Source organism: Drosophila miranda (assembly GCF_003369915.1).
Source record: "Drosophila miranda strain MSH22 chromosome Y unlocalized genomic scaffold, D.miranda_PacBio2.1 Contig_Y1_pilon, whole genome shotgun sequence".
NCBI lineage: Eukaryota > Metazoa > Arthropoda > Insecta > Diptera > Drosophilidae > Drosophila > Drosophila miranda.
The window spans coordinates 43,880,935-43,906,256 of record NW_022881603.1 but is presented as its reverse complement, the minus strand read 5'-3'; the positions used below and the strand labels follow the sequence as shown (position 1 = coordinate 43,906,256).

General features: G+C 40.1%; 8 protein-coding genes and 1 pseudogene across 12 annotated transcripts in view; 3 read left to right on the top strand and 6 right to left on the bottom strand.

The window, feature by feature from the left end:
• Nucleotides 1–58: 58 nt before the first annotated feature.
• Nucleotides 59–863, bottom strand: LOC117190282 (dynein light chain roadblock-type 1-like). Its single transcript, XM_033395363.1, has 2 exons — nt 730–863; nt 59–655 (listed from the first exon to the last, which is right to left on the bottom strand). Exons 1-2 carry the CDS (start codon nt 748–750, stop codon nt 308–310), a joined length of 369 nt encoding a protein of 122 aa, XP_033251254.1. The 5' UTR covers nt 751–863; the 3' UTR covers nt 59–307.
• A 2,151-nt stretch (nt 864–3,014) lies between these two features.
• On the top strand, nt 3,015–3,559 carry LOC117190277 (inactive peptidyl-prolyl cis-trans isomerase shutdown-like). Its single transcript, XM_033395355.1, has 2 exons — nt 3,015–3,154; nt 3,223–3,559. Exons 1-2 carry the CDS (start codon nt 3,099–3,101, stop codon nt 3,542–3,544), a joined length of 378 nt encoding a protein of 125 aa, XP_033251246.1. The 5' UTR covers nt 3,015–3,098; the 3' UTR covers nt 3,545–3,559.
• A 424-nt stretch (nt 3,560–3,983) lies between these two features.
• LOC117190227 (inactive peptidyl-prolyl cis-trans isomerase shutdown-like) lies at nt 3,984–22,765 on the top strand. 3 transcript variants are annotated; one of them, XM_033395278.1, is made up of 5 exons: nt 3,984–4,120; nt 4,189–4,472; nt 18,204–18,526; nt 21,978–22,121; nt 22,188–22,765. In XM_033395278.1, the coding sequence occupies exons 1-5, from the start codon at nt 4,065–4,067 to the stop codon at nt 22,704–22,706; spliced, it is 1,326 nt and encodes a 441-aa protein (XP_033251169.1). In that variant the 5' UTR covers nt 3,984–4,064; the 3' UTR covers nt 22,707–22,765. The 3 variants fall into 3 exon arrangements, with proteins under 3 accessions (XP_033251169.1, XP_033251168.1, XP_033251170.1); XM_033395277.1 differs by lacking the exons at nt 21,978–22,121; nt 22,188–22,765 and adding an exon at nt 18,738–19,402 and having other exon boundaries at nt 18,204–18,670; XM_033395279.1 differs by lacking the exons at nt 3,984–4,120; nt 4,189–4,472; nt 21,978–22,121; nt 22,188–22,765 and adding exons at nt 17,725–17,863; nt 18,738–19,402 and having other exon boundaries at nt 17,932–18,670.
• LOC117190233 lies at nt 4,906–6,610 on the bottom strand (annotated as a pseudogene).
• On the top strand, nt 9,097–9,971 carry LOC117190292 (dynein light chain roadblock-type 1-like). Its single transcript, XM_033395374.1, has 2 exons — nt 9,097–9,389; nt 9,464–9,971. The coding sequence occupies exons 1-2, from the start codon at nt 9,369–9,371 to the stop codon at nt 9,770–9,772; spliced, it is 330 nt and encodes a 109-aa protein (XP_033251265.1). The 5' UTR covers nt 9,097–9,368; the 3' UTR covers nt 9,773–9,971.
• Nucleotides 10,135–20,375, bottom strand: LOC117190232 (inactive peptidyl-prolyl cis-trans isomerase shutdown-like). The gene is made up of 4 exons (XM_033395282.1): nt 20,232–20,375; nt 19,999–20,163; nt 10,754–11,339; nt 10,135–10,686 (listed from the first exon to the last, which is right to left on the bottom strand). Exons 1-4 carry the CDS (start codon nt 20,285–20,287, stop codon nt 10,168–10,170), a joined length of 1,326 nt encoding a protein of 441 aa, XP_033251173.1. The 5' UTR covers nt 20,288–20,375; the 3' UTR covers nt 10,135–10,167.
• LOC117190303 (inactive peptidyl-prolyl cis-trans isomerase shutdown-like) lies at nt 11,346–11,710 on the bottom strand. Its single transcript, XM_033395389.1, has 2 exons — nt 11,561–11,710; nt 11,346–11,492 (listed from the first exon to the last, which is right to left on the bottom strand). Exons 1-2 carry the CDS (start codon nt 11,614–11,616, stop codon nt 11,348–11,350), a joined length of 201 nt encoding a protein of 66 aa, XP_033251280.1. The 5' UTR covers nt 11,617–11,710; the 3' UTR covers nt 11,346–11,347.
• LOC117190301 lies at nt 12,985–15,186 on the bottom strand. Of its 2 annotated transcripts, none has more exons than XM_033395387.1 (3): nt 14,897–15,186; nt 14,588–14,805; nt 12,985–13,060 (listed from the first exon to the last, which is right to left on the bottom strand). In XM_033395387.1, exons 2-3 carry the CDS (start codon nt 14,742–14,744, stop codon nt 13,011–13,013), a joined length of 207 nt encoding a protein of 68 aa, XP_033251278.1. In that variant the 5' UTR covers nt 14,745–14,805; nt 14,897–15,186; the 3' UTR covers nt 12,985–13,010. The 2 variants fall into 2 exon arrangements, with proteins under 2 accessions (XP_033251278.1, XP_033251276.1); XM_033395385.1 differs by having other exon boundaries at nt 12,996–13,060; nt 14,588–14,822.
• LOC117190300 overlaps nt 21,481–25,322 on the bottom strand; it is a 16,466-nt gene continuing 12,624 nt past the window's right edge. Inside the window, exons 1-3 of one of the 2 annotated variants that reach the window (XM_033395384.1) lie at nt 23,420–23,549; nt 23,120–23,345; nt 21,481–21,545 (exon numbers count right to left, since the gene is read on the bottom strand). In XM_033395384.1, the coding sequence (XP_033251275.1) occupies nt 21,496–21,545; nt 23,120–23,345; nt 23,420–23,440 (297 nt within the window). In that variant the 5' untranslated portion in view covers nt 23,441–23,549 and the 3' untranslated portion in view covers nt 21,481–21,495. Of the gene's footprint in view, nt 21,546–23,119; nt 23,346–23,419; nt 23,550–25,322 lie in introns of those variants that run through there. The other variant, XM_033395383.1, reaches the window with a different exon arrangement.

The window sequence follows — 25,322 nt, the reverse complement described above, 5'->3', positions numbered from 1 at the left end:
TTCTAGAAGAACTTAACGTTTATGTTGTACATACTGAAGAGTATGAAAATTAAATGTGTTTTATAAATACGAGTACAAGAATATATTTACTTTCTGTTGGTCAGAAAATGTCATCTGTTTTTGGAATATATTTTGTTTTTAAGCTGAAGCTCTGAGGACTATTTATTACTTATTTGATTGAATTTATATTCAGGTAGTCACATAAATGAACAGTCTGTTGTGTTTGGGCTGTGTACAAAGTGAGAAGAATGTTTTACGTGTAAGGAGTTGGATGACTAACAACGTAGATATATGTAGGAGCAATTATTTAAAAATTGGAGGAATGACGATTTAGATCCTCTACCTTAAGATGTGTATCCTTTGGATTTTGCACTGCCAAAACGGTTATCTTGCCATCAGGTGTTAGCAGGACCTCGTGGAATCTGGTACGGACTCGCAACATGGTCAGGAGCTGTGGTGGCTCCATTTTTGATAGAAATGCCTGACACTTTTCACGCAAATTCTCATAAAGACAGGCATGTTGAAGTGCGTCTTGGCGTTCCATTGACGTTTTGATCGGCACACCGGAACGATTCATGATTAATATTTCTTCAACCCCTGGCTTTTCCTCTAAAAGTCGGTATACCTCATAAATATAACTCTTGGTACGCTTGGGCTGTGGAATTGGCGATTAGTTAGTTGAATTATAATACTTTGAGGTCTACACTTGATAGATAGGTATGTGCAAACCTCAGTTTCGGCTGCCTGCATTGTGAGTAGTGTATCTCAGAGCTCTACGCTTTGAGATCAGCTGGTATCTCAAAAATAATGAATTTACTTGTTTAAATCAACTATCGCTAAGCTTGCTACATCATCTTTATTGGTATAACTTAACACTATAAAAAGTGATTAGGCACACACTCCATCTACTCCATCAGCCCATCGTTTGGCACTGACTTTCGTCATTAATAAAACCATTGCTAGAATAATCAACAACAGAATAAAGAACAATTTAAGTCTCTTAGCTGCTATCTTTAGTTCCAAATGTTTTCGTACGAAGTCATAAACAGTTTTTGTACTATCAACAATTAACACACACATTTTAAACCATGAAAATGGAATTATGACTGGATTGAATGGAGTAAAAACTCAAATTTAATTAAAAATTTAAAAAAATTTTGTCGGCTAGTTCTAAATTGACCAAAAGGGTATGTTAATGCAAGCAGTTTATTTAAGTGTGGACTTCTTGCTCAACAAAATTCACAAATTTCCGATTTTTGTGGAGAGACCTGTTTGGTGCTGCGGGTTGAGTCTCGCAGACTCTTTTGATGACATAGGTTCGAGACCGCCCGGAGACAAAGACTCAAAATTCAAATTTGATTGCGTTTTTGAAATGAATCGCTGAGAGCGGCGGGTGCCCCTCTATTTGGCCGGGTTTAATTTTACAATAATTAATGCCGTAAATGCAAGAGGAGGTAGATTCATTGAACAGGTGGGAATTCGCCTTCGGTGCCCGTAACGGTTATCAAATCCGTGGGAAAACTATCATCCTTGTTTCCCTCCACAATATTTTGGGGGATCTTTCGCCCAGGGCTATTTGGATGGGCTGGATCTTTTAGTTGTTCTAGTTAAACACATAAAAAAGATTTTAATTGCCAACCTGGCGTTAGGGGTTTCAGAAATCCAGTCGATTGTGTCATATGTATAGCCGCGCGGATTCAGGTGTTGTTATTTCGAGTTTACCCACCCAACCATGTAAACACTGCTCTTTTATTCCGTGTTAGTCCTTAAGCCTTAATATATTCTCCTCCCAGTACCCCATTGTAATTACTTTACTCCAATTAAATATCGACTAATCTTCATTGTATTTTCATTATAATAATCATATATTACAGACTGTCAGCGACTGGCGTTTTGTGAGGATTTGCGCCATCGAAGTTACTGAGCCATCACTTGGGAAGTGTGCCGTCTCAATAATTGCACATTATTCAAAAATTCCGAACTTTTCTCGTCATGTATGTATGACGATGAGAAAATTTAAATGCAAAACTGAAATATTATTATTATCAGCAATCAGTCTTGTTGGTGGCTTATAATTGGTTCTCAATCGCTGCAACGAACCTGCGTGCAAGCGGGGGTTATTTAACTGTAACTGTATGTAACAGTGATTAAATGTTGGGTTTTAAAAACAGGGCTTAATTCTGGAGAGCACTTATTAAATTTCGGCACGCGAATTGATGTATTCAGGCGGCCTTGGCATGTGCACCACATGTGCGAAAATTCTTTGGTAGAGGATTTGCAGTGGCTACGCAGCGCCCGACGTCACGGTCAGACTGATTTTCTGTCTCTCTCGCACGCACTCTTTCTCGTGTCGTTTAATATTCGCGGCGTCTGCCGGAGGGGAGCCATACTGACTAAGTATCGGGTATTAATGTAGAGTTGCGGCGTCCGCAGCAACTCACAACGTTCCCCCTCGTTTTATTATTACAAAATTAAATTTTTTAATTACTTTTCAAATACGCAGATAGATTTGGGGCGTTAGAAATGTTTAATGAATTCGTGGTTTTTCATGGTGTGGTTTTATCTATTCGTTCTATGAACTGGCACATCTACATATGTATGTCCTCAGGAGTACTTAAAAGTATCTAATCGTGTAGAAAAAAAACTTTGTGGGCAGTTCGACCTTTTTCGTTACAACATTTTTTTATTTATATAAAAAGTTCAATAAAAGGGAGTGGCTAAAATTAGCATATCTTGAATCAAAATCAAGAAATATGGTTTCCCATCCTCGACGGAACGATTAACCCATTGTCGCCCAAGGCGGTTTTTTAATATTCCACCAAAAATAAAGAAAATTGAATCATTTTGGCGCTGTTACAGTGAAAGATATCGTGTGTGTGTTTTTTTTTTTTTGTAATTTCAGAGAAAAGATTTAAAAACAGTATTATTTTTCGCAGTTTAACTCAATTTGTTATCCTGTTTAATTAAAGAGGTCATAAGTGTGCTAAGGTCGTTTTTTCATCGGTATATACTTGGTATATTTCTGAGGGTGTCACTGCCTAGCGCGCATTTTTGTAATTAACCCAAACAAGTTAAAGTTGGGAAAAAGTGTGGAAAAAATGGCAGATAATTTTTCATATTGCACTCAAATGCTCAAGGAACCACTGCAACTTGGGTAAGCATCGAAATTTGATACATTTGCACAATCATGTGCTGCCTAGACGCTGCCTCTTACTCTTCTAGAAAACTCGTTGGCTCTGGCTCACAATTTGAGGTAGAACAGTCGCCATTTGGGGCTGGCGATGATGATTTTAATGTCGACGAAATGGAAGATTGTGATAACGCTCCAGATGTTGATGAAGAAGAGCTCGCTTCTCCATCGACCCAATCGTTCGAGGAACTCAAAAAATTGATGGAGCCGATCAATGAGAACATTTTTAAGCGCATCACACGTGAGGGGCACCAGGGCCGAGGTCTGGTGCCAGACAAGGCACGTGTCGCTGTGCGCTATAGTGGTTATTGGGAAGGCGAGAGTTCTCCTTTTGATTCCTCATTGATGGCATAGAACTGGCACATCTACATATGTATGTCCTCAGGAGTACTTAAAAGTATCTAATCGTGTAGAAAAAAAACTGTGTGGGCAGTTCGACCTTTTTCGTTACAACATTTTTTTATTTATATAAAAAGTTCAATAAAAGGGAGTGGCTAAAATTAGCATATCTTGAATCAAAATCAAGAAATATGGTTTCCCATCCTCGACGGAACGATTAACCCATTGTCGCCCAAGGCGGTTTTTTAATATTCCACCAAAAATAAAGAAAATTGAATCATTTTGGCGCTGTTACAGTGAAAGATATCGTGTGTGTGTTTTTTTTTTTTGTAATTTCAGAGAAAAGATTTAAAAACAGTATTATTTTTCGCAGTTTAACTCAATTTGTTATCCTGTTTAATTAAAGAGGTCATAAGTGTGCTAAGGTCGTTTTTTCATCGGTATATACTTGGTATATTTCTGAGGGTGTCACTGCCTAGCGCGCATTTTTGTAATTAACCCAAACAAGTTAAAGTTGGGAAACAGTGTGGAAAAAATGGCAGATAATTTTTCATATTGCACTCAAATGCTCAAGGAACCACTGCAACTTGGGTAAGCATCGAAATTTGATACATTTGCACAATCATGTGCTGCCTAGACGCTGCCTCTTACTCTTCTAGAAAACTCGTTGGCTCTGGCTCACAATTTGAGGTAGAACAGTCGCCATTTGGGGCTGGCGATGATGATTTTAATGTCGACGAAATGGAAGATTGTGATAACGCTCCAGATGTTGATGAAGAAGAGCTCGCTTCTCCATCGACCCAATCGTTCGAGGAACTCAAAAAATTGATGGAGCCGATCAATGAGAACATTTTTAAGCGCATCACACGTGAGGGGCACCAGGGCCGAGGTCTGGTGCCAGACAAGGCACGTGTCGCTGTGCGCTATAGTGGTTATTGGGAAGGCTAGAGTTCTCCTTTTGATTCCTCATTGATGCGCCGATGAGAGAGATTCTCTTTATGAGAATTTGCGTGAAAAGTGTCAGGCATTTCTATTAAAAATGGAGCCACCACAGCTCCTGACCATGTTGCGAGTCCGTACCAGATTCCACGAGGTCCTGCTAACACCTGATGGCAAGTGCAAAATCCAAAGGATACACATCTTAAGGTTGAGGATCTAAATCGTCATTCCTCCAATTTTTAAATAATTGCTCCTACATATATCTACGTTGTTAGTCATCCAACTTCTTACACGTAAAACATTCTTCTCACTTTGTACACAGCCCAAACACAACAAACTGTTCATTTATGTGACTACCTGAATATAAATTCAATCAAATAAGTAATAAATAGTCCTCAGAGCTTCAGCTTAAAAACAAAATATATTCCAAAAATAGATGACATTTTCTGACCAACAGAAAGTAAATATATTCTTGTACTCGTATTTATAAAACACATTTCATTTTCATACTCTTCAGTATGTACAACGTAAACGTTAAGTTCTTCTAGAACTAATGTAAAATATTGAATTTGGTTGTCTGTTGTTTATTTAAATGGATTAATCCTTCCATGGGAAACAGTGCCCGAATCAGTGCAGATTTAGCTTGGACAACGTCAAGTCATTCTCGTCAATAGGGGACACCGTTAGTTTCATTTTGTGCTCCTTGGCCATTTTGGATAACATTACAATGTCCGAGTTTATATAGGCACCCTGCAAAAGTGCCACCGACGATTTTTCGGAAGTCTCAAGCACATTCACAAGTTCTTCAACACTGGGATTACATTTGGTTTCATCCTTTACTTCTTTAAACTTCTGGCCTGACAACGCACGAGTCCAAATGTCCTGAGATGCCTCTTTGTATTTTTTGATTTTCTTGTCCAGGTCAGTAATCTTAGCACTGATCTCATTGTTATCGGGCTGCTTGGCTTGAGCCTGCATAAAAATACACCGAGCATCCTTATATTCGCCTAAGGCGGACAGGGTGCAACCTTCCTGGTAGAGGGCCTTACAGGAAGGCTTATTTTCAGTGAGACGCCGCAAGGCTTTCATCGTAATGCACACGCGTTTGGGATTATGCAATTTATTGTAGCAGATCATCAAGTTTTGCTGGAAAAGTTAAAAAAAAACACATAAGTGGGGATGAGCCACGACGCTACAAGTTGCATAGTTACATTGAGAGTGATCAACAGAGCGATTTGCTTGCGCTCATCCTCATCATTGGCTAGACGGCAATAGTTTAGAGAGCTTACGGCCCGCTCGAAGGCAGTGACGGCGTTGCGGTAGCGAAAGCGCTTCACACAGTCCTTGCCATGCATGTGCATGTCTAATGCCTTGGGGTAAACTATTGCAAACTTGTCCCGATCCACAGCGGCCATTGACGCGAAGGCATCTGAGTCCCCGATCAATGTGAAGTGAAGAACTTCGATTTTGAAAAGTCCATCTGAACGTGGTTTAATGCCCGGCGGGCAGCCCATCTCGTGAAATAGCAACTTATAGGATATAATAAATTCGGCTTTTTCATATGGGCGCATGGTAAGTACAGCAGCCTGGAGGCCTTCTAGCACATCGCAACCTGCACCGGTCTCAAAATAGAATTTAGTTCGGCGCATCAATGAGGAATCAAAAGGAGAACTCTCGCCTTCCCAATAACCACTATAGCGCACAGCGACACGTGCCTTGTTTGGCACCAGACCTCGGCCCTGGTGCCCCTCACGTGTGATGCGCTTAAACATGTTCTCATTGATCGGCTCCATCAATTTTTTGAGTTCCTCGAACGATTGGGTCGATGGAGCAGCGAGCTCTTCTTCATCAACATCTGGAGCGTTATCACAATCTTCCATTTCGTCGACATTAAAATCATCATCGCCAGCCCCAAATGGCGACTGTTCTACCTCAAATTGTGAGCCAGAGCCAACGAGTTTTCTAGAAGAGTAAGAGGCAGCGTCTAGGCAGCACATGATTGTGCAAATTTATCAAATTTCGATGCTTACCCAAGTTGCAGTGGTTCCTTGAGCATTTGAGTGCAATATAAAAATTATCTTCCATTTTTTCTACACTTTTTCCCAACTTTAACTTGTTTGGGTTAATTACAAAAATGCGCGCTAGGCTGTGACACCCTCAGAAATATACCAAGTATATACCGATGAAAAAACGACCTTAGCACACTTATGACCTCTTTAATTATACAGGATAACAAATTGAGTTAAACTGCGAAAATAATACTGTTTGTAAATCTTTTCTCTGAAGTTACAAAAAAAAAAAACACACACGATATCTTTCACTGTAACAGCGCCAAAATGATTAAATTTTCTTTATATTTGGTGGAATATTAAAAAACCGCCTTGGGCGACAATGGGTTAATCGTTCCGTCGAGGATGGGAAACCATATTTCTCGATTTTGATTCAAGATATGCTAATTTTAGCCACTCCCTTTTATTGAACTTTTTATATAAATAAAAAAATGTTGTAACGAAAAAGGTCGAACTGCCCACAAAGTTTGTTTTCTACACGATTAGCTACTTTTAAGTACTCCTGAGTACATACATATGTAGATGTGCCAGTTCATAGAACGAATAGATAAAACCACACCATGAAAAACCACGAATTCATTAAACATTTCTAACGCCCCAAATCTATCTGCGTATTTGAAAAGTAATTAAAAAATTTAATTTTGTAATAATAAAACGAGGGGGAACGTTGTGAGTTGCTGCGGACGCCGCAACTCTACATTTATACCCGATACTTAGTCAGTATGGCTCCCCTCCGGCAGACGCCGCGAATATTAAACGACACGAGAAAGAGTGCGTGCGAGAGAGACAGAAAATCAGTCTGACCGTGACGTCGGGCGCTGCGTAGCCACTGCAAATTGATTTGTTCCTTTTGGCTATAAAAATGATCTGATCTGATCCAGATTCAGCAATCTGATAGATATGGTCGTTATCTATGATTCCGCGTTTTTAGTTTTCTCGAATCGTCGAAATTGTGGATGCCACAGATTTGCGCCCGTTGTGTGGTCGGAAGTGGTGGGGGGGGCAAAGTTTTGAAATATTCTTGTAGCAGTGACATATCACAGAAGTCTGGATCCAAAACATCGTTTCTCTAGCTCTTATAGTCTTTGAGCACTAGGCGCTGAAGGGGACGGACAGACGGACGGACGGACAGACGGACAGACATTCAGGGCTCAATCGCCTCGGCTATTGATGCTGATCCAGAATATATATACTTTATTGGGTCGGAAACGATTCCTTCTGGACGTTACACACATCCACTTTTACCACAAATCTAATATACCCCAATACTCATTTTGAGTATCGGGTATAATAAAAGAAAGTTACATAGCCCCTCCCATCAGGTAACCAACCTCTACCAAAGAATTTTCGCACATGTGGCTAATATCAGTTAAATCTGTTAAGGGGGCATGGTGCACATGCCAAGGCCGCCTCAATACATCAATTCGCGTGCCGAAATTTAATAAGTGCTCTCCAGAATTAAGCCCTGTTTTTAAAACCCAACATTTAATCACTGTTACATAAAGTTACAGTTAAATAACCCCCGCTTGCATGCAGGTTCGTTGCAGCGATTGAGAACCAATTATAAGCCACCAACAAGACTGATTGCTGATAATAATAATATTTCAGTTTTGCATTTAAATTTTCTCATCGTCAGAAAAAGTGACGAGAAAAGTTCGGAATTTTTGAATAATGTGCAATCATTGAGACGGCACACTTCCCAAGTGATGGCTCAGTAACTTCGAGGGCGCATATCCTCACAAAACGCCAGACGCTGACAGTCTGTAATATATGATTATTATAATGAAAATACAATGAAGATTAGTCGATATTTAATTGGAGTAAAGTAATTACAATGGGGTACTGGGAGGAGAATATATTAAGGCTTAAGGACTAACACGGAATAAAAGAGCAGTGTTTACATGGTTGGGTGGGTAAACTCGAAATAACAACACCTGAATCCGCGCGGCTATACATATGACACAATCGACTGGATTTCTGAAACCCCTAACGCCAGGTTGGCAATTAAAATCTTTTTTATGTGTTTAACTAGAACAACTAAAAGATCCAGCCCATCCAAATAGCCCTGGGCGAAAGATCCCCCAAAATATTGTGGAGGGAAACAAGGATGATAGTTTTCCCACGGATTTGATAACCGTTACGGGCACCGAAGGCGAATTCCCACCTGTTCAATGAATCTACCTCCGCTTGCATTTACGGCATTAATTATTGTAAAATTAAACCCGGCCAAATAGAGGGGCACCCGCCGCTCTCAGCGATTCATTTCAAAAACGCAATCAAATTTGAGACTCAACGCGCAGCACCAAACAGGTCTCTCCACAAAAATCGGAAATTTGTGAATTTTGTTGAGCAAGCAGTCCACACTTAAATAAACTGCTTGCATTAACATACCCTTTTGGTCAATTTAAAACTAGCCGACAAAATTTTTTTAAATTTTTAATTAAATTTGAGTTTTTACTCCATTCAATCCAGTCATAATTCCATTTTCATGGTTTAAAATGTGTGTGTTAATTGTTGATAGTACAAAAACTGTTTATGACTTCGTACGAAAACATTTGCAACTAAAGATAGCAGCTAAGATGAGACTTAAATTGTTCTTTATTCTGTTGTTGATTATTCTAGCAATGGTTTTATTAATGACGAAAGTCAGTGCCAAACGATGGGCTGATGGAGTAGATGGAGTGTGTGCCTAATCACTTTTTATAGTGTTAAATTATACCAATAAAGATGATGTAGCAAGCTTAGCGATAGTTGATTTAAACAAGTAAATTCATTATTTTTGAGATACCAGCTGATCTCAAAGCGTAGAGCTCTGAGATACACTACTCACAATGCAGGCAGCCGAAACTGAGGTTTGCACATACCTATCTATCAAGTGTAGACCTCAAAGTATTATAATTCAACTAACTAATCGCCAATTCCACAGCCCAAGCGTACCAAGAGTTATATTTATGAGGTATACCGACTTTTAGAGGAAAAGCCAGGGGTTGAAGAAATATTAATCATGAATCGTTCCGGTGTGCCGATCAAAACGTCAATGGAACGCCAAGACGCACTTCAACATGCCTGTCTTTATGAGAATTTGCGTGAAAAGTGTCAGGCATTTCTATCAAAAATGGAGCCACCACAGCTCCTGACCATGTTGCGAGTCCGTACCAGATTCCACGAGGTCCTGCTAACACCTGATGGCAAGTGCAAAATCCAAAGGATACACATCTTAAGGTTGAGGATCTAAATCGTCATTCCTCCAATTTTTAAATAATTGCTCCTACATATATCTACGTTGTTAGTCATCCAACTTCTTACACGTAAAACATTCTTCTCACTTTGTACACAGCCCAAACACAACAAACTGTTCATTTATGTGACTACCTGAATATAAATTCAATCAAATAAGTAATAAATAGTCCTCAGAGCTTCAGCTTAAAAACAAAATATATTCCAAAAACAGACCACATTTTCTGACCAACAGAAAGTAAATATATTCTTGTACTCGTATTTTCATTTTCTTACTCTTCAGTATGTACAACATAAACGTTAAGTTCTTCTAGAACTAATGTAAAATATTGAATTTGGTTGTCTGTTTTTTATTTAAATGGATTAATCCTTCAATGGGAAACAGCGCCCGAATCAGTGCAGATTTAGCTTGGACAACGTCAAGTCATTCTCGTCAATAGGGGACACCGTTAGTTTCATTTTGTGCTCCTTGGCCATTTTGGATAACATTACAATGTCCGAGTTTATATAGGCACCCCGCAAAAGTGCCACCGACGATTTTCCGGAAGTCTCAAGCTCCTTCACAAGTTCTTCAACACTGGGATTACATTTGGTTTCATCCTTTACTTCTTTAAACTTCTGGCCTGACAACGCACGAGTCCAAATGTCCTGAGATGCCTCTTTGTATTTTTTGATTTTCTTGTCCAGGTCAGTAATCTTAGCACTGATCTCATTGTTATCGGGCTGCTTGGCTTGAGCCTGCATAAATATACACCGAGCATCCTTATATTCGCCTAAGGCGGACAGGGCGCAACCTTCCTGGTAGAGGGCCTTACAGGAAGGCTTATTTTCAGTGAGACGCCGCAAGGCTTTCATCGTAATGCACACGCGTTTGGGATTATGCAATTTATTGTAGCAGATCATCAAGTTTTGCTGGAAAAGTTAAAAAAAAAAACACATAAGTGGGGATGAGCCACGACGCTACAAGTTGCATAGTTACATTGAGAGTGATCAACAGAGCGATTTGCTTGCGCTCATCCTCATCATTGGCTAAACGGCAATAGTTTAGAGAGCTTCCGGCCCGCTCGAAGGCAGTGACGGCGTTGCGGTAGCGAAAGCGCTTCACACAGTCCTTGCCATGCATGTGCATGTCTAATGCCTTGGGGTAAACTATTGCAAACTTGTCCCGATCCACAGCGGCCATTGACGCGAAGGCATCTGAGTCCCCGATCAATGTGAAGTGAAGAACTTCGATTTTGAAAAGTCCATCCGAACGTGGTTTAATGCGCGGCGGGCAGCCCATCTCGTGAAATAGCAACTTATAGGATATAATAAATTCGTCTTTTTCATATGGGCGCATGGTAAGTACAGCAGCCTGGAGGCCTTCTAGCACATCGCAACCTGCACCGGTCTCAAAATAGAATTTAGTTCGGCGCATCAATGAGGAATCAAAAGGAGAACTCTCGCCTTCCCAATAACCACTATAGCGCACCGCGACACGTGCCTTGTCTGGCACCAGACCTCGGCCCTGGTGCCCCTCACGTGTGATGCGCTTAAAAATGTTCTCATTGATCGGCTCCATCAATTTTTTGAGTTACTCGAACGATTGGGTCGATGGAGAAGCGAGCTCTTCTGGAGCGTTATCACAATCTTCCATTTCGTCGACATTAAAATCATCATCGCCAGCCCCAAGTGGCGACTGTTCTACCTCAAATTGTGAGCCAGAGCCAACGAGTTTTCTAGAAGAGTAAGAGGCAGCGTCTAGGCAGCACATGATTGTGCAAATGTATCAAATTTCGATGCTTACCCAAGTTGCAGTGGTTCCTTGAGCATTTGAGTGCAATATGAAAAATTATCTTCCATTTTTTCCACACTTTTTCCCAACTTTAACTTGTTTGGGTTAATTACAAAAATGCGCGCTAGGCAGTGACACCCTCAGAAATATACCAAGTATATACCGATGAAAAAACGACCTTAGCACACTTATGACCTCTTTAATTAAACAGGATAACAAATTGAGTTAAACTGCGAAAAATAATACTGTTTGTAAATCTTTTCTCTGAAATTACAAAAAGAAAAAACACACACACGATATCTTTCACTGTAACAGCGCCAAAATGATTAAATTTTCTTTATTTTTGGTGAAATATTAAAAAACCGCCTTGGGCGACAATGGGTTAATCGTTCCGTCGAGGATGGGAAACCATAATTCTCGATTTTGATTCAAGATATGCTAATTTTAGCCACTCCCTTTTATTGAACTTTTTATATAAATAAAAAAATGTTGTAACGAAAAAGGTCGAACTGCCCACAAAGTTTGTTTTCTACACGATTAGCTACTTTTAAGTACTCCTGAGTACATACATATGTAGATGTGCCAGTTCATAGAACGAATAGATAAAACCACACCATGAAAAACCACGAATTCATTAAACATTTCTAACGCCCCAAATCTATCTGCGTATTTGAAAAGTAATTAAAAAATTTAATTTTGTAATAATAAAACGAGGGGGAACGTTGTGAGTTGCTGCGGACGCCGCAACTCTACATTTTTTTTGAAATATTCTTGTAGCAGTGACATATCACAGAAGTCTGGATCCAAAACATCGTTTCTCTAGCTCTTATAGTCTTTGAGCACTAGGCGCTGAAGGGGACGGACAGACGGACGGACGGACAGACGGACAGACATTCAGGGCTCAATCGCCTCGGCTATTGATGCTGATCCAGAATATATATACTTTATTGGGTCGGAAACGATTCCTTCTGGACGTTACACACATCCACTTTTACCACAAATCTAATATACTCCAATACTCATTTTGAGTATCGGGTATAATAAAAGAAAGTTACATAGCCCCTCCCATCAGGTAACCAACCTCTACCAAAGAATTTTCGCACATGTGGCTAATATCAGTTAAATCTGTTAAGGGTGCATGGTGCACATGCCAAGGCCGCCTCAATACATCAATTCGCGTGCCGAAATTTAATAAGTGCTCTCCAGAATTAAGCCCTGTTTTTAAAACCCAACATTTAATCACTGTTACATACAGTTACAGTAAAATAACCCCCGCTTGCATGCAGGTTCGTTGCAGCGATTGAGAACCAATTATAAGCCACCAACAAGACTGATTGCTGATAATAATAATATTTCAGTTTTGCATTTAAATTTTCTCATCGTCATACATACATGACGAGAAAAGTTCGGAATTTTTGACTAATGTGCAATCATTGAGACGGCACACTTCCCAAGTGATGGCTCAGTAACTTCGATGGCGCATATCCTCACAAAACGCCAGACGCTGACAGTCTGTAATATATGATTATTATAATGAAAATACAATGAAGATTAGTCGATATTTAATTGGAGTAAAGTAATTACAATGGGGTACTGGGAGGAGAATATATTAAGGCTTAAGGACTAACACGGAATAAAAGAGCAGTGTTTACATGGTTGGGTGGGTAAACTCGAAATAACAACACCTGAATCCGCGCGGCTATGCATATGACACAATCGACTGGATTTCTGAAACCCCTAAAGCCAGGTTGGCAATTAAAATCTTTTTTATGTGTTTAACTAGAACAACTAAAAGATCCAGCCCATCCAAATAGCCCTGGGCGAAAGATCCCCAAAATATTGTGGAGGGAAACAAGGATGATAGTTTTCCCACGGATTTGATAACCGTTACGGGCACCGAAGACGAATTCCCATGATGACGCCGATGATGCTCATTGATGCACATGCATGGCAAGGACTGTGTGAAGCGCTTTCGCTACCGCAACGCCGTCACTGCCTTCGAGCGGGCCGTAAGCGCTCTAAAGTATTGCCGTCTAGCCAATGATGAGGATGAGCGCAAGCAAATCGCTCTGTTGATCACTCTCAATGTAACTATGCAACTTGTAGCGTCGTGGCTCATCCCCACTTATGTGTTTTTTTTTAACTTTTCCAGCAAAACTTGATGATCTGCTACAATAAATTGCATAATCCCAAACGCGTGTGCATTACGATGAAAGCCTTGCGGCGTCTCACTGAAAATAAGCCTTCCTGTAAGGCCCTCTACCAGGAAGGTTGCACCCTGTCCGCCTTAGGCGAATATAAGGATGCTCGGTGAATTTTTATGCAGGCTCAAGCCAAGCAGCCCGATAACAATGAGATCAGTGCTAAGATTACTGACCTGGACAAGAAAATCAAAAAATACAAAGAGGCATCTCAGGACATTTGGACTCGTGCGTTGTCAGGCCAGAAGTTTAAAGAAGTAAAGGATGAAACCAAATGTAATCCCAGTGTTGAAGAACTTGTGAAGGAGCTTGAGAGTTCCGAAAAATCGTCGGGGGGACTTTTGCAGGGTGCCTATATAAACTCGTACATTGTAATGTTATCCAAAATGGCCAAGGAGCACAAAATGAAACTAACGGTGTCCCCTGTTGACGAGAATGACTTGACGTTGTCCAAGCTAAATCTGCTCTGATTCGGGCACTGTTTCCGATAGAAGGATTAATCCATTTAAATACACAACGGACAACCAAACTCAATATTTTACATTAGTTCTAGAAGAACTTAACGTTTATGTTGTACATACTGAAGAGTATGTGTTTTATAAATACGAGTACAAGAATATATTTACTTTCTGTTGGTCAGAAAATGTCATCTGTTTTTGGAATATATTTTGTTTTTAAGCTGAAGCTCTGAGGACTATTTATTACTTATTTGATTGAATTTATATTCAGGTAGTCACATAAATGAACAGTTTGTTGTGTTTGGGCTGTGTACAAAGTGAGAATGTTTTACGTGTAAGAAGAAAAATTGGAGGAATGACGATTTAGATCCTCAACCTACCAAAACGGTTATCTTGCAACATGGTCAGGAGCTGTGGTGGCTCCATTTTTGATAGAAATGCCTGACACTTTTCACGCAAATTCTCATAAAGACAGGCATGTTGAAGTGCGTCTTGGCGTTCCATTGACGTTTTGATCGGCACACCGGAACGATTCATGATTAATATTTCTTCAACCCCTGGCTTTTCCTCTAAAAGTCGGTATACCTCATAAATATAACTCTTGGTACGCTTGGGCTGTGGAATTGGCGATTAGTTAGTTGAATTATAATACTTTGAGGTCTACACTTGATAGATAGGTATGTGCAAACCTCAGTTTCGGCTGCCTGCATTGTGAGTAGTGTATCTCAGAGCTCTACGCTTTGAGATCAGCTGGTATCTCAAAAATAATGAATTTACTTGTTTAAATCAACTATCGCTAAGCTTGCTACATCATCTTTATTGGTATAATTTAACACTATAAAAAGTGATTAGGCACACACTCCATCTACTCCATCAGCCCATCGTTTGGCACTGACTTTCGTCATTAATAAAACCATTGCTAGAATAATCAACAACAGAATAAAGAACAATTTAAGTCTCATCTTAGCTGCTATCTGTTCCAAATGTTTTCGTACGAAGTCATAAACAGTTTTTGTACTATCAACAATTAACACACACATTTTAAACCATGAAAATGGAATTATGACTGGATTGAATGGAGTAAAAACTCAAATTTAATTAAAAATTTAAAAAAATTTTGTCGGCTAGTTTTAAATTGACCAAAAGGGTATGTTAATGCAAGCAGTTTATTTAAGTGTGGACTGCTTGCTCAACAAAATTCACAAATTTCCGATTTTTGTGGAGAGACCTGTTTGGTGCTGCGCGTTGAGTCTCGCAGACTCTTTTGATGACATAGGTTCGAGACCGCCCGGAGACAAAGACTCAAAATTCAAATTTGATTGCGTTTTTGAAATGAATCGCTGAGAGCGGCGGGTGCCCCTCTATTTGGCCGGGTTTAATTTTACAATAATTAATGCCGTAAATGCAAGAGGAGGTAGATTCATTGAACAGGTGGGAATTCGCCTTCGGTGCCCGTAACGATTATCAAATCCGTGGGAAAACTATCATCCTTGTTTCCCTCCACAATATTTTGGGGGATCTTTCGCCCAGGGCTATTTGGATGGGCTGGATCTTTTAGTTGTTCTAGTTAAACACATAAAAAAGATTTTAATTGCCAACCTGGCGTTAGGGGTTTCAGAAATCCAGTCGATTGTGTCATATGTATAGCCGCGCGGATTCAGGTGTTGTTATTTCGAGTTTACCCACCCAACCATGTAAACACTGCTCTTTTATTCCGTGTTAGTCCTTAAGCCTTAATATATTAGCCTCCCAGTACCCCATTGTAATTACTTTACTCCAATTAAATATCGACTAATCTTCATTGTATTTTCATTTTAATAATCATATATTACAGACTGTCAGCGTCTGGCGTTTTGTCAGGATATGCGCCCTCGAAGTTACTGAGCCATCACTTGGGAAGTGTGCCGTCTCAATGATTGCACATTAGTCAAAAATTCCGAACTTTTCTCGTCACTTTTTCTGACGATGAGAAAATTTAAATGCAAAACTGAAATATTATTATTATCAGCAATCAGTCTTGTTGGTGGCTTATAATTGGTTCTCAATCGCTGCAACGAACCTGCATGCAAGCGGGGGTTATTTAACTGTAACTGTATGTAACAGTGATTAAATGTTGGGTTTTAAAAACAGGGCTTAATTCTGGAGAGCACTTATTAAATTTCGGCACGCGAATTGATGTATTGAGGCGGCCTTGGCATGTGCACCATGCCCCCTTAACAGATTTAACTGATATTAGCCACATGTGCGAAAATTCTTTGGTAGAGGTTGGTTACCTGATGGGAGGGGCTATGTAACTTTCTTTTATTATACCCGATACTCAAAATGAGTATTGGGGTATATTAGATTTGTGGTAAAAGTGGATGTGTGTAACGTCCAGAAGGAATCGTTTCCGACCCAATAAAGTATATATATTCTGGATCAGCATCAATAGCCGAGGCGATTGAGCCCTGAATGTCTGTCCGTCCGTCCGTCTGTCCGTCCCCTTCAGCGCCTAGTGCTCAAAGACTATAAGAGCTAGAGAAACGATGTTTTGGATCCAGACTTCTGTGATATGTCACTGCTACAAGAATATTTCAAAACTTTGCCCCCCCCCCCCCCCCCCCCCCCCCCCCCCCCCCTTCCAACACTTCCGACCACACAACGGGCGCAAATCTGTGGCATCCACAATTTCGACGATTCGAGAAAACTAAAAACGCGGAATCATAGATAACGACCATATCTATCAGATTGCTGAATCTGGATCAGATCAGATCATTTTTATAGCCAAAAGGAACAAATCAATTTGCAGTGGCTACGCAGCGCCCGACGTCACGGTCAGACTGATTTTCTGTCTCTCTCGCACGCACTCTTTCTCGTGTCGTTTAATATTCGCGGCGTCTGCCGGAGGGGAGCCATACTGACTAAGTATCGGGTATAAATGTAGAGTTGCGGCGTCCGCAGCACTCACAACGTTCCCCTCGTTTTATTATTACAAAATTAAATTTTTTAATTACTTTTCAAATACGCAGATAGATTTGGGGCGTTAGAAATGTTTAATAAATTCGTGGTTTTTCATGGTGTGGTTTTATCTATTCGTTCTATGAACTGGCACATCTACATATGTATGTACTCAGGAGTACTTAAAAGTAGCTAATCGTGTAGAAAAAAAACTTTGTGGGCAGTTCGACCTTTTTCGTTACAACATTTTTTTATTTATATAAAAAGTTCAATAAAAGGGAGTGGCTAAAATTAGCATATCTTGAATCAAAATCGAGAAATATGGTTTCCCATCCTCGACGGAACGATTAACCCATTGTCGCCCAAGGCGGTTTTTTAATATTCCACCAAAAATAAAGAAAATTGAATCATTTTGGCGCTGTTACAGTGAAAGATATCGTGTGTGTGTTTTTTTTTTGTAATTTCAGAGAAAAGATTTACAAACAGTATTATTTTTCGCAGTTTAACTCAATTTGTTATCCTGTTTAATTAAAGAGGTCATAAGTGTGCTAAGGTCGTTTTTTCATCGGTATATACTTGGTATATTTCTGAGGGTGTCACTGCCTAGCGCGCATTTTTGTAATTAACCCAAACAAGTTAAAGTTGGGAAAAAGTGTGGAAAAAATGGAAGATAATTTTTCATATTGCACTCAAATGCTCAAGGAACCACTGCAACTTGGGTAAGCATCGAAATTTGATACATTTGCACAATCATGTGCTGCCTAGACGCTGCCTCTTACTCTTCTAGAAAACTCGTTGGCTCTGGCTCACAATTTGAGGTAGAACAGTCGCCACTTGGGGCTGGCGATGATGATTTTAATGTCGACGAAATGGAAGATTGTGATAACGCTCCAGAAGAGCTCGCTTCTCCATCGACCCAATCGTTCGAGTAACTCAAAAAATTGATGGAGCCGATCAATGAGAACATTTTTAAGCGCATCACACGTGAGGGGCACCAGGGCCGAGGTCTGGTGCCAGACAAGGCACGTGTCGCTGTGCGCTATAGTGGTTATTGGGAAGGCGAGAGTTCTCCTTTTGATTCCTCATTGATGCGCCGAACTAAATTCTATTTTGAGACCGGTGCAGGTTGCGATGTGCTAGAAGGCCTCCAGGCTGCTGTACTTACCATGCGCCCATATGAAAAAGACGAATTTATTATATCCTATAAGTTGCTATTTCACGAGATGGGCTGCCCGCCGCGCATTAAACCACGTTCGGATGGACTTTTCAAAATCGAAGTTCTTCACTTCACATTGATCGGGGACTCAGATGCCTTCGCGTCAATGGCCGCTGTGGATCGGGACAAGTTTGCAATAGTTTACCCCAAGGCATTAGACATGCACATGCATGGCAAGGACTGTGTGAAGCGCTTTCGCTACCGCAACGCCGTCACTGCCTTCGAGCGGGCCGTAAGCTCTCTAAACTATTGCCGTTTAGCCAATGATGAGGATGAGCGCAAGCAAATCGCTCTGTTGATCACTCTCAATGTAACTATGCAACTTGTAGCGTCGTGGCTCATCCCCACTTATGTGTTTTTTTTTTTAACTTTTCCAGCAAAACTTGATGATCTGCTACAATAAATTGCATAATCCCAAACGCGTGTGCATTACGATGAAAGCCTTGCGGCGTCTCACTGAAAATAAGCCTTCCTGTAAGGCCCTCTACCAGGAAGGTTGCGCCCTGTCCGCCTTAGGCGAATATAAGGATGCTCGGTGTATATTTATGCAGGCTCAAGCCAAGCAGCCCGATAACAATGAGATCAGTGCTAAGATTACTGACCTGGACAAGAAAATCAAAAAATACAAAGAGTCATCTCAGGACATTTGGACTCGTGCGTTGTCAGGCCAGAAGTTTAAAGAAGTAAAGGATGAAACCAAATGTAATCCCAGTGTTGAAGAACTTGTGAAGGAGCTTGAGACTTCCGGAAAATCGTCGGTGGCACTTTTGCGGGGTGCCTATATAAACTCGGACATTGTAATGTTATCCAAAATGGCCAAGGAGCACAAAATGAAACTAACGGTGTCCCCTATTGACGAGAATGACTTGACGTTGTCCAAGCTAAATCTGCACTGATTCGGGCACTGTTTCCCATGGAAGGATTAATCCATTTAAATAAACAACAGACAACCAAATTCAATATTTTACATTAGTTCTAGAAGAACTTAACGTTTACGTTGTACATACTGAAGAGTATGAAAATGAAATGTGTTTTATAAATACGAGTACAAGAATATATTTACTTTCTGTTGGTCAGAAAATGTCATCTATTTTTGGAATATATTTTGTTTTTAAGCTGAAGCTCTGAGGACTATTTATTACTTATTTGATTGAATTTATATTCAGGTAGTCACATAAATGAACAGTTTGTTGTGTTTGGGCTGTGTACAAAGTGAGAAGAATGTTTTACGTGTAAGAAGTTGGATGACTAACAACGTAGATATATGTAGGAGCAATTATTTAAAAATTGGAGGAATGACGATTTAGATCCTCAACCTTAAGATGTGTATCCTTTGGATTTTGCACTTGCCATCAGGTGTTAGCAGGACCTCGTGGAATCTGGTACGGACTCGCAACATGGTCAGGAGCTGTGGTGGCTCCATTTTTAATAGAAATGCCTGACACTTTTCACGCAAATTCTCATAAAGAGAATCTCTCTCATCGGCGCATCAATGAGGAATCAAAAGGAGAACTCTCGCCTTCCCAATAACCACTATAGCGCACAGCGACACGTGCCTTGTCTGGCACCAGACCTCGGCCCTGGTGCCCCTCACGTGTGATGCGCTTAAAAATGTTCTCATTGATCGGCTCCATCAATTTTTTGAGTTCCTCGAACGATTGGGTCGATGGAGAAGCGAGCTCTTCTTCATCAACATCTGGAGCGTTATCACAATCTTCCATTTCGTCGACATTAAAATCATCATCGCCAGCCCCAAATGGCGACTGTTCTACCTCAAATTGTGAGCCAGAGCCAACGCGTTTTCTAGAAGAGTAAGAGGCAGCGTCTAGGCAGCACATGATTGTGCAAATGTATCAAATTTCGATGCTTACCCAAGTTGCAGTGGTTCCTTGAGCATTTGAGTGCAATATGAAAAATTATCTTCCATTTTTTCCACACTTTTTCCCAACTTTAACTTGTTTGGGTTAATTACAAAAATGCGCGCTAGGCAGTGACACCCTCAGAAATATACCAAGTATATACCGATGAAAAAACGACCTTAGCACACTTATGACCTCTTTAATTAAACAGGATAACAAATTGAGTTAAACTGCGAAAAATAATACTGTTTGTAAATCTTTTCTCTGAAATTACAAAAAAAAAAAAACACACACACGATATCTTTCACTGTAACAGCGCCAAAATGATTAAATTTTCTTTATTTTTGGTGGAATATTAAAAAACCGCCTTGGGCGACAATGGGTTAATCGTTCCGTCGAGGATGGCAAACCATATTTCTCGATTTTGATTCAAGATATGCTAATTTTAGCCACTACCTTTTATTGAACTTTTTATATAAATAAAAAAATTTTGTAACGAAAAAGGTCGAACTGCCCACAAAGTTTTTTTTCTACACGATTAGCTACTTTTAAGTACTCCTGAAATTTTGAAATATTCTTGTAGCAGTGACATATCACAGAAGTCTGGATCCAAAACATCGTTTCTCTAGCTCTTATAGTCTTTGAGCACTAGGCGCTGAAGGGGACGGACAGACGGACGGACGGACGGACGGACAGACGGACAGACATTCAGGGCTCAATCGCCTCGGCTATTGATGCTGATCCAGAATATATATACTTTATTGGGTCGGAAACGATTCCTTCTGGACGTTACACACATCCACTTTTACCACAAATCTAATATACCCCAATACTCATTTTGAGTATCGGGTATAATAAAAGAAAGTTACATAGCCCCTCCCATCAGGTAACCAACCTCTACCAAAGAATTTTCGCACATGTGGCTAATATCAGTTAAATCTGTTAAGGGGGCATGGTGCACATGCCAAGGCCGCCTCAATACATCAATTCGCGTGCCGAAATTTAATAAGTGCTCTCCAGAATTAAGCCCTGTTTTTAAAACCCAACATTTAATCACTGTTACATACAGTTACAGTTAAATAACCCCCGCTTGCATGCAGGTTCGTTGCAGCGATTGAGAACCAATTATAAGCCACCAACAAGACTGATTGCTGATAATAATAATATTTCAGTTTTGCATTTAAATTTTCTCATCGTCATACATACATGACGAGAAAAGTTCGGAATTTTTGAATAATGTGCAATCATTGAGACGGCACACTTCCCAAGTGATGGCTCAGTAACTTCGATGGCGCATATCCTCACAAAACGCCAGACGCTGACAGTCTGTAATATATGATTATTATAATGAAAATACAATGAAGATTAGTCGATATTTAATTGGAGTAAAGTAATTACAATGGGGTACTGGGAGGAGAATATATTAAGGCTTAAGGACTAACACGGAATAAAAGAGCAGTGTTTACATGGTTGGGTGGGTAAACTCGAAATAACAACACCTGAATCCGCGCGGCTATGCATATGACACAATCGACTGGATTTCTGAAACCCCTAAAGCCAGGTTGGCAATTAAAATCTTTTTTATGTGTTTAACTAGAACAACTAAAAGATCCAGCCCATCCAAATAGCCCTGGGCGAAAGATCCCCCAAAATATTGTGGAGGGAAACAAGGATGATAGTTTTCCCACGGATTTGATAACCGTTACGGGCACCGAAGACGAATTCCCATGATGACGCCGATGATGCTCATTGATGCACATGCATGGCAAGGACTGTGTGAAGCGCTTTCGCTACCGCAACGCCGTCACTGCCTTCGAGCGGGCCGTAAGCTCTCTAAACTATTGCCGTCTAGCCAATGATGAGGATGAGCGCAAGCAAATCGCTCTGTTGATCACTCTCAATGTAACTATGCAACTTGTAGCGTCGTGGCTCATCCCCACTTATGTGTTTTTTTTTTAACTTTTCCAGCAAAACTTGATGATCTGCTACAATAAATTGCATAATCCCAAACGCGTGTGCATTACGATGAAAGCCTTGCGGCGTCTCACTGAAAATAAGCCTTCCTGTAAGGCCCTCTACCAGGAAGGTTGCACCCTGTCCGCCTTAGGCGAATATAAGGATGCTCGGTGTATTTTTATGCAGGCTCAAGCCAAGCAGCCCGATAACAATGAGATCAGTGCTAAGATTACTGACCTGGACAAGAAAATCAAAAAATACAAAGAGGCATCTCAGGACATTTGGACTCGTGCGTTGTCAGGCCAGAAGTTTAAAGAAGTAAAGGATGAAACCAAATGTAATCCCAGTGTTGAAGAACTTGTGAAGGAGCTTGAGACTTCCGAAAAATCGTCGGTGGCACTTTTGCAGGGTGCCTATATAAACTCGGACATTGTAATGTTATCCAAAATGGCCAAGGAGCACAAAATGAAACTAACGGTGTCCCCTGTTGACGAGAATGACTTGACGTTGTCCAAGCTAAATCTGCACTGATTCGGGCACTGTTTCCCATTGAAGGATTAATCCATTTAAATAAACAACAGACAACCAAATTCAATATTTTACATTAGTTCTAGAAGAACTTAACGTTTATGTTGTACATACTGAAGAGTATGTGTTTTATAAATACGAGTACAAGAATATATTTACTTTCTGTTGGTCAGAAAATGTCATCTGTTTTTGGAATATATTTTGTTTTTAAGCTGAAGCTCTGAGGACTATTTATTACTTATTTGATTGAATTTATATTCAGGTAGTCACATAAATGAACAGTTTGTTGTGTTTGGGCTGTGTACAAAGTGAGAAGAATGTTTTACGTGTAAGAAGTTGGATGACTAACAACGTAGATATATGTAGGAGCAATTATTTAAAAATTGGAGGAATGACGATTTAGATCCTCAACCTACCAAAACGGTTATCTTGCAACATGGTCAGGAGCTGTGGTGGCTCCATTTTTGATAGAAATGCCTGACACTTTTCACGCAAATTCTCATAAAGACAGGCATGTTGAAGTGCGTCTTGGCGTTCCATTGACGGCACACCGGAACGATTCATGATTAATATTTCTTCAACCCCTGGCTTTTCCTCTAAAAGTCGGTATACCTCATAAATATAACTCTTGGTACGCTTGGGCTGTGGAATTGGCGATTAGTTAGTTGAATTATAATACTTTGAGGTCTACACTTGATAGATAGGTATGTGCAAACCTCAGTTTCGGCTGCCTGCATTGTGAGTAGTGTATCTCAGAGCTCTACGCTTTGAGATCAGCTGGTATCTCAAAAATAATGAATTTACTTGTTTAAATCAACTATCGCTAAGCTTGCTACATCATCATTATTGGTATAATTTAACACTATAAAAAGTGATTAGGCACACACTCCATCTACTCCATCAGCCCATCGTTTGGCACTGACTTTCGTCATTAATAAAACCATTGCTAGAATAATCAACAACAGAATAAAGAACAATTTAAGTCTCATCTTAGCTGCTATCTGTTCCAAATGTTTTCGTACGAAGTCATAAACAGTTTTTGTACTATCAACAATTAACACACACATTTTAAACCATGAAAATGGAATTATGACTGGATTGAATGGAGTAAAAACTCAAATTTAATTAAAAATTTAAAAAAATTTTGTCGGCTAGTTTTAAATTGACCAAAAGGGTATGTTAATGCAAGCAGTTTATTTAAGTGTGGACTGCTTGCTCAACAAAATTCACAAATTTCCGATTTTTGTGGAGAGACCTGTTTGGTGCTGCGCGTTGAGTCTCGCAGACTCTTTTGATGACATAGGTTCGAGACCGCCCGGAGACAAAGACTCAAAATTCAAATTTGATTGCGTTTTTGAAATGAATCGCTGAGAGCGGCGGGTGCCCCTCTATTTGGCCGGGTTAATTTTACAATAATTAATGCCGTAAATGCAAGAGGAGGTAGATTCATTGAACAGGTGGGAATTCGCCTTCGGTGCCCGTAACGATTATCAAATCCGTGGGAAAACTATCATCCTTGTTTCCCTCCACAATATTTTGGGGATCTTTCGCCCAGGGCTATTTGGATGGGCTGGATCTTTTAGTTGTTCTAGTTAAACACATAAAAAAGATTTTAATTGCCAACCTGGCGTTAGGGGTTTCAGAAATCCAGTCGATTGTGTCATATGTATAGCCGCGCGGATTCAGGTGTTGTTATTTCGAGTTTACCCACCCAACCATGTAAACACTGCTCTTTTATTCCGTGTTAGTCCTTAAGCCTTAATATATTCTCCTCCCAGTACCCCATTGTAATTACTTTACTCCAATTAAATATCGACTAATCTTCATTGTATTTTCATTTTAATAATCATATATTACAGACTGTCAGCGTCTGGCGTTTTGTCAGGATATGCGCCCTCGAAGTTACTGAGCCATCACTTGGGAAGTGTGCCGTCTCAATGATTGCACGTTAGTCAAAAATTCCGAACTTTTCTCGTCACTTTTTCTGACGATGAGAAAATTTAAATGCAAAACTGAAATATTATTATTATCAGCAATCAGTCTTGTTGGTGGCTTATAATTGGTTCTCAATCGCTGCAACGAACCTGCATGCAAGCGGGGGTTATTTAACTGTAACTGTATGTAACAGTGATTAAATGTTGGGTTTTAAAAACAGGGCTTAATTCTGGAGAGCACTTATTAAATTTCGGCACGCGAATTGATGTATTGAGGCGGCCTTGGCATGTGCACCATGCCCCTTAACAGATTTAACTGATATTAGCCACATGTGCGAAAATTCTTTGGTAGAGGTTGGTTACCTGATGGGAGGGGCTATGTAACTTACTTTTATTATACCCGATACTCAAAATGAGTATTGGGGTATATTAGATTTGTGGTAAAAGTGGATGTGTGTAACGTCCAGAAGGAATCGTTTCCGACCCAATAAAGTATATATATTCTGGATCAGCATCAATAGCCGAGGCGATTGAGCCCTGAATGTCTGTCCGTCTGTCCGTCCGTCCGTCCGTCCGTCTGTCCGTCCCTTCAGCGCCTAGTGCTCAAAGACTATAAGAGCTAGAGAAACGATGTTTTGGATCCAGACTTCTGTGATATGTCACTGCTACAAGAATATTTCAAAAC

Coding starts and splice junctions, on each gene's coding strand:
- LOC117190301 (XM_033395385.1), bottom strand. CDS start 14,917: ATGCAGGCAGCCGAAACTGAG. Junction 14,823..14,896: donor TGCAGGCAGCCGAAACTGAG/GTTTGCACATAC, acceptor CCAATTCCACAG/CCCAAGCGTACCAAGAGTTA. Junction 13,061..14,587: donor GTTGCAAGATAACCGTTTTG/GTAGGTTGAGGA, acceptor CATATATTACAG/ACTGTCAGCGTCTGGCGTTT.
- LOC117190282 (XM_033395363.1), bottom strand. CDS start 750: ATGCAGGCAGCCGAAACTGAG. Junction 656..729: donor TGCAGGCAGCCGAAACTGAG/GTTTGCACATAC, acceptor CCAATTCCACAG/CCCAAGCGTACCAAGAGTTA.
- LOC117190277 (XM_033395355.1), top strand. CDS start 3,099: ATGGCAGATAATTTTTCATATTGCACTCAAATGCTCAAGGAACCACTG. Junction 3,155..3,222: donor AAGGAACCACTGCAACTTGG/GTAAGCATCGAA, acceptor TTACTCTTCTAG/AAAACTCGTTGGCTCTGGCT.
- LOC117190303 (XM_033395389.1), bottom strand. CDS start 11,616: ATGGAAGATAATTTTTCATATTGCACTCAAATGCTCAAGGAACCACTG. Junction 11,493..11,560: donor AAGGAACCACTGCAACTTGG/GTAAGCATCGAA, acceptor TTACTCTTCTAG/AAAACTCGTTGGCTCTGGCT.
- LOC117190227 (XM_033395278.1), top strand. CDS start 4,065: ATGGCAGATAATTTTTCATATTGCACTCAAATGCTCAAGGAACCACTG. Junction 4,473..18,203: donor CTATAGTGGTTATTGGGAAG/GCTAGAGTTCTC, acceptor GTTATTGGGAAG/GCGAGAGTTCTCCTTTTGAT. Junction 18,527..21,977: donor CCAAGGCATTAGACATGCAC/ATGCATGGCAAG, acceptor TCATTGATGCAC/ATGCATGGCAAGGACTGTGT.
- LOC117190232 (XM_033395282.1), bottom strand. CDS start 20,287: ATGGAAGATAATTTTTCATATTGCACTCAAATGCTCAAGGAACCACTG. Junction 20,164..20,231: donor AAGGAACCACTGCAACTTGG/GTAAGCATCGAA, acceptor TTACTCTTCTAG/AAAACGCGTTGGCTCTGGCT. Junction 11,340..19,998: donor TCGTTCGAGGAACTCAAAAA/ATTGATGGAGCC, acceptor GTAACTCAAAAA/ATTGATGGAGCCGATCAATG.
- LOC117190292 (XM_033395374.1), top strand. CDS start 9,369: ATGCAGGCAGCCGAAACTGAG. Junction 9,390..9,463: donor TGCAGGCAGCCGAAACTGAG/GTTTGCACATAC, acceptor CCAATTCCACAG/CCCAAGCGTACCAAGAGTTA.